The following is a 6,915-nucleotide window of genomic DNA, read 5'->3' as shown; positions in this document are numbered from 1 at the left end:
AATAGATATAGGAGCTTCTTTTAAGAGAATACAATATTTATAAAATAAGGCACAACTTTCACCATAAGGAAAATAAGAGTAGAAGTGACCCATTAAAATGTCCATAAAGTATTTTTCTTCTTGAACAATGATGTTTTTTTACTCAAAATAGTTATAAAATTCACATAAATATTAGCAGCATTCAAAATAATAAAAGTTACAACTAAAAGATATATGAATTTAAAATTTAACGCTAAAGCTAAAGCATGTCTTATCATATTAGTACTAACGCTAATCTTTTTTTAAAAATATTTTTAAATTATCCATACGAAGCTGACATATTAACAAAAGCATGCCTTCTTAAACTTCCAAACTCCGTCTTATAAGAGAATCTCAACGAAAGTACATTAACCTCTCAAACAAAATTAATCATACGATTTAACTTTCCACTACCTTTTGATTTATTTTAGTTTATTATGAATTAATGTGATACATTTCAACTTTGTAGTTTATTTTAAAGATATAAGAATTGTTTGTGCTTAGTAGTCTCTTCATTTTAATTTATTTTGAAGTATTTGAAAAGAAATGAGTTTTTTTAGCAATTCTTTAGTTCTGTATTATGTTTAAGACCATAAAATTAAATGATTTTTTCATACATATAATATATATTTAATTTTAGATAATAATATTTAAAAATCTTTTTAAATTTTGTGTCAAGTCAAAATATACCAAACCAACTAAAACAGATGAAGTATTATAGTTTATTTTTATTTTCTTATTGAAATGCTCTTAGCTTCACAAAGATTATAAATTCCAAAGTGTTTTCATTCTTCTGAAATATTTTATTCGAGAATATTTCATCTTTTTATCAGGAATTCGGTGAAAAGTAAAAGTGTTCAAAGATACTTCAAGTAGAAGGGAATGAGATATTTAGACAATAATTGAAGTAGTGCAGTATGTTTTTTCTTTATACCTCATGATAAAGAATTCGAAAATATGAAATGGATTGCAAGGAGCATAAATTCTACCCGACCGCATGCACATGTAACGATACAAATGGCCTAGTGTAGTATAGTGCTTCCTCGGTCTCAATTTAAGTAACACATTTTATTTTTTTGAGAGTCAACCATTTGAGTTTGAGTTTGATCGAGAATTTCCTTATGGAATTTTTAATTTTAAAAAATTAAATTTATATATTTGTAAACTATAAACATAAAAAGTATTATATGAAAATTTTATAATAGTTGAAGATATACTTATCTGAATCACAATTAATCTGAAATATGTCTTTTAAGTCGGGACAAAGGTATGATTGTCATTATATATAGGAAGTGAGGGTTGGTTAATGTTAAGTCATCAAGAAGAAAACTATGCCTTGGTTAACTAATAAAGATGCAAGCATACCACTAACTAAGGATCAAGTGGAGGGAATTCTGAAGAGATATGACACGAATGAAGATGGAAAGTTAAGTAAGAAAGAGTTAAAAGCAGCTTTTAAGAAGATGGGGTTACGCTTCTGTGGATGGAAAGTTGGGAGAGCCTTCCTTCATGCAGACATAGATAAAGATGGATATATCAACAAAGAAGAGATGAGTGAACTAGTCAAATATGCTTCTAAATGGGGTATTAAGACTTATTAGTACATATATATTCTAATTATGTAAATATTTATATACTTCTTCTTCCTTAGCTTCATCTTGTCTACTTCTCAAGACCCTTGTAGCTTTTTGAGGGAAAGGGCTTACTGTGTTTGATATATATAAAATCTAAGTCTGAAATGGTACGTGATCCGTGTTTGCTCACTCAGAAATGCTGTGTTATATGTTTAGTTGCACACGGTATATTCTTTAAGCTTTTATTTCTCACTATCAAGTTTCTTAGCTAATCCTATGTATATAAATTAAAAATCATGACTAAATACCACAGAACTCATCGATTGATCATATTTTTCAATGAATTTAACATCTAATATTAATGGATTCTATATCAATCAATAATTTCCTGTGGAGCAATAGCATATATTTAATTTATCTTTACTAATATATACTATTCAATATTATATCCAGGATAATGTTACTAATTTTTTTTTACCTCAACTGGTTACTATGATTCTTTCTTAATACGTTTTTGAAAGAAAAATTATGCATGATAGGAAACTAAGCAATACTTTTTTATTTTTGGTAGAATGTGTTTGTTCATTATTAGTCAACGGATCAGGTCCCTTGACTCACTCGAAATAAGAATGAAGAGTAAATAATGACAGGAAAAGAACACAAGCAGTTTATATAGAAACCTCCTTACTCAAGGCAGTAAAATCGACCTGTCACACAGGATTTTCAACCGTTTTCACTAATCTTCTCAAGCAAAAGTGAGACCCGGTTACAACAATGTGAGAAGAAATTATTAATCTTACCACCAAGCAATAACTCTATTGCTTGAAGAGCTTAGGCAGATGACACTATCAACTAAACTATCACCAGTAGAGAACTTAGGATTTAACTAAGCAACACGCAATTGCCCATTAAATCACCACGCTCCGGAGGACTTAGAGTTTAATAGTAACACAGAAGGCTGCCCACTAAATCAGTTTGACTCAACTAATTTAGACTTTTTCAACAAATCAGAAAGATATTCACGAACCGTTGCGGGGTGAAGCCGGAATCCATGACGGAGGAGAAGTGGAAACTCAAGGATCGCCAGGCTCTAGGGTTGATCCGGTTGACTTTGTCAAGAAACGTGGCGTTCAATATCGTGAAGAAGAAGACTTTGTCCGGTCTGTTGAAGGCACTGTCAAACATGTATGAAAAATCATCGTCTATGAACAAGGTATATTTGATGCGTAGATTATTCAATTTACAGATGTCTGATAATGGATCCATTTCTGATCATATAAACGAGTTCAATATGATTGTAAGTCAACTCAATTCTGTGGACATTAATTTAGAAGATGAAATTAAGGCGTTGATTTTGATGTCATCTCTGCCAGAGTCTTGGGATACTGTTGTTGCTGCGATTAGCAGTTCCCGTGGATCTGAGAAACTGAAGTTTGATCAAATCAGTGATGTTGTTCTTAGCGAAAGTATTCGCAAACGAGAAGTGGGAGATTCATCGGGCAGTGCTCTCACCGTTGATCAAGGGGGGAGAAGTAAGACGAAAGGCCAAAATCAACATGGTCGATTAAAATCAAAGAATCGAGGAAAATCCCTGAACAGATCAAACGTGACTTATTGGAACTGTGGAGAAAAAGGGCACTTTTGGACGAACTGTACAAAGCTAAAGAAGAAACAGAATCAAAAATTTGGAGATGACAATGATTTTGTAAATTCAGTAGAGGACATTGGGGACGCTCTAATCCTTAGTGTGAAAAGCCCGGTTGAATCATGGATTTTGGATTCTGGTACATCTTTCCATTCGTCTCCAAGCAAGGAGTTGTTCAAAAATTTCAAATCTGGAAATTTTGGAAAAGTATGTCTTGCTGACAATAAAGCCTTAGATATTGAAGAAAAGGGGGATGTTTGCATAAAGACCACCTCGGGAAACCAGCAGACATTGGAGGATTTCAGATATATTCCTGGGATCAAGAAAAATCTGATCTCTGTTGGTCAGTTGGATAGCACGGGATATGCAGCAGAGTTTGGGAAAGATTCGTGGAAGATCGTGAAAGGTGCTATGGTAGTAGCTCTGGCACCGAATTTGGAAACTTGTACACCACTGCAGGGTGTATAAACATGGCCGCTGTTGCTGAAGGTGCTTCCGCTTCATGTCTGTTGGCACAACAGACTTGGACACATGAGTACTAAAGGAATGAAGATGCTTGTTGCAAAATGAGCATTAGAGGGTCTGAAGTCTGTTGATATGAGTCTTTGCGAGAGCTGTGTTATGGGCAAACAGAAAAGAGTAAGCTTCACAAAGATTCCTAGAGAGCCAAAGAAAGTGCAGTTGGAAATGGTCCATACATATGTTTGGGGACCATCTCTAGTATCATCACTTGGAGGATCAAGATTCTATGTTACCTTCATTGATGATTTCAGCAGGAAGGTATGGGTTTACTTCTTGAAGCATAAGTCAGATGTGTTTGCAACTTTCAAGAAGTGGAAAGCTGAAGTTGAGAATCAGACCAGTTTGAAAGTCAAATGCCTTAGGTCTGACAATGGAGGAGAGTATCACAAATCAGAGTTCCACGCATTCTGTGCAGCTGAGGGAATCAGATTAATGAGAACAGTTCCTGATAAGGCAAGGCAGAATGGAATTGCTTAGAGGATGAACAGAACATTGAATGAGCGTGCAAGGAGTATGAGGATACACTGTGGGCTGCCCAAAACACTTTAGGCGGATGATGTGAGCACAGTTGTATACTTGATCAATAGGGGACCATCAGTTCATTTAGGGTTCAAGATTCCAGAGGAGGTGTGGACAGGAAAAGAACTCAAGTACTCACACTTGAGGACTTTTGGTTGCACTGCTTATGTTCATGTTGATCCAGAAAAGAGAGACAAGCTTGATGTCAAGGCTGTGAAGTGTTACTTCATAGGATATGGTTCTGATTTGTTTGGCTACAGGTTTTGGGATGACAAGAACAGAAAGATCCTGAGACATTATGACGTGACATTTGATGAGTTTGTCCTGTACAAGGACAGAGAGCAGAAGGTTCTAGAGATTACAAAGCAAGTCGGAGTTGAGGTTGAGTTGGAGAAGAGTAACACCAGAGATGTTGAAGCAGATACTCAACAAACTCATACTAAAGAATCTGAAGTGGAGCAAGTTACACCTAAGCAGGTGTTAAGGAGATCATCCAGATCCATCAGGTCACCAGATAGGTATTCACCAGATGAGGCCCTACAGGTGGAGAATTCAATCAAGTGGGAGCAAGCCATGGACGATGAGATGAGGTTACTTGAGAAGAACGACACATGGGTGTTGACTGAGTTACATGCAGGGAAGAGAGCTTTGCTGAACAAGTGGGTGTTTAGAATCAAGACTGAACCAGAAGGCAAAAGAAGGTTCAAGGCTCGTTTAGTGGTTAAAGGATATTCACAAAGGAAAGGTATTGATTATGCTGAAATATTCTCTCCTATTGTGAAGTTATCCTCTATTCGAATTCTGTTGAGTGTTGTTGCATCGGAAATTTGCATCTAGAGCAAATGGTTGTAAAAACAACATTTTTACATGGAGATCTGGACAAAGAGATCTATATGCAGTAACCGGAAGGATTTGTGGTTCCAGGCAAGGAACACATGGTGTGCAAGCTCACCAAGAGCTTGTATGGACTAAAGCAAGCACCAAGGCAGTGGTACAACAAGTTTGACTCCTTCATGACCAAGAGTGGATTCTGCAAAGCTGAAAAGAATCCTTGTTGTTACTTCAAGAAATACACTTATTCATATCTCTTTCTACTCTTGTATGTGGATGATATGTTGATTGCAGGATCTAGTATGAGCGAGTTTAACAATCTGAAGACAAGGTTATCTGCAGCGTTTGAGATGAAATATTTGGATCCAGCAAAATAGATTTTGGGGATGAAGATTTCTCGGGATAGATCTGGTGGCACTTTAAATCTATCTCAGGAGTTGTACATTGAGAAGGTGCTGAGCAGATTCAGAGTTAATGATGCTAAACCCAGGACTACTCCATTAGCAAATCACTTTAAATTGTCAAAGGAGCAGTCACCCAAGACTGTCGAGGAGCGTGATCACATGGCACTTGTTCCATATTCTTCAGCAGTTGGTAGTTTGATGTATGCTATGGTCTGCACTAGACCTGATATAGCACATGCAGTGGGAGTTCTTAGCAGGTACATGACGAACCCTGGAAAAGAGCATTGGGAAGTTGTGAAGTGGCTTTTGAGATATTTGAGAGGTACATCCAATACCTCACTTTGTTTTGGCAAAGGCAAGGTGACTCTACAGGGTTTTGTGGATGCTGATCTTGGTGGGGATGTTGACTCGAGCAAGAGTACATCCGGGTACATTTACACCATAGGTTAAACAGCAGTGAGTTATGTCCAGGCTTTAGAAGTGTGTTTCTCTTTCATCTAGTGAAGCTGAGTATGTGGCAATAGCTGAAGCTGGGAAAGAGATGATATGGATGGCAGATTATCTTGAGGAATTGGGCAAGAAGCAGAGCGAGAAGATTCTTTACTCAGATAGACAGAGTGTCATACAGTTGGTGAAAAATCCAGTCTATCATTTGAAGACAAAGCACATCAGAAGGCGATACCATTTCACTCGCAGGGCAGTGGAGGATGTTGATATGTGCTTGGAGAAGCTAGAGGGTGCAAAGAACGCGGCAAACATGTTGACGAAATGTGTTGATGTTGGGAAACTGAGGTTATGTAAAACCTCGGTTGGTCTTCTGTAGTTGTTGCTATAGATGTTGCGGTGCGGTAAAGATGTTGATGATGAAGAGATTTTTTTTTTGAGAGTGTATTTTTTGGATGACTGAGTCAGTCTCCAAGTGGGAGAATTGTTAGGTAGTGGAGCCTGATTAATTTTAGGCTTTCCTATTTATTCTCTATTTTAGGCTTTCCTATTTATTCTCTGTAACCAAAAATACTGTGATTTATTAATATAAATATACCCCATCGCCGTCGAAGTTTACTCACGGGGTGTTACCACGAAATATTGGGTTTTCTCTTTCTCTCTCTAGATCTCTCATCTCTCTCTCTTGAATGTTCTTGTGTTCTTCATTCATCTAGTGTGTGTGCGTGAATTCGATACTAACACCAATCATTTGTACCTTTTTCAGCCTGGCAGTAGAGAAAATATATCGTACCATGGACCAGGTCACTGGTTTGGCAAGTCATGAGTTGGTGAATGTGCACCCACTACTTGTACCTTTTTCAGCCTAGCAAGAGAGAATATATCGCACCATGAACTAGGTCCCTTTACAAGGTGCTTGGGTTTGTCAAATTATTAAAACTACAAATAACAATTTCTC

General features: G+C 36.7%; 1 protein-coding gene across 1 annotated transcript; it reads left to right on the top strand.

The window, feature by feature from the left end:
• The first annotated feature begins 1,349 nt into the window (after nucleotides 1–1,349).
• On the top strand, nucleotides 1,350–3,705 carry LOC138341857 (probable calcium-binding protein CML26). Its single transcript, XM_069293888.1, has 2 exons — nucleotides 1,350–1,602; nucleotides 3,446–3,705. The coding sequence occupies exons 1-2, from the start codon at nucleotides 1,350–1,352 to the stop codon at nucleotides 3,703–3,705; spliced, it is 513 nt and encodes a 170-aa protein (XP_069149989.1).
• Nucleotides 3,706–6,915: the final 3,210 nt, after the last annotated feature.

This window comes from Solanum lycopersicum, chromosome 1, assembly GCF_036512215.1.
Source record: "Solanum lycopersicum chromosome 1, SLM_r2.1".
NCBI lineage: Eukaryota > Viridiplantae > Streptophyta > Magnoliopsida > Solanales > Solanaceae > Solanum > Solanum lycopersicum.
This window is presented reverse-complemented; position numbering and strand designations above follow the sequence as displayed.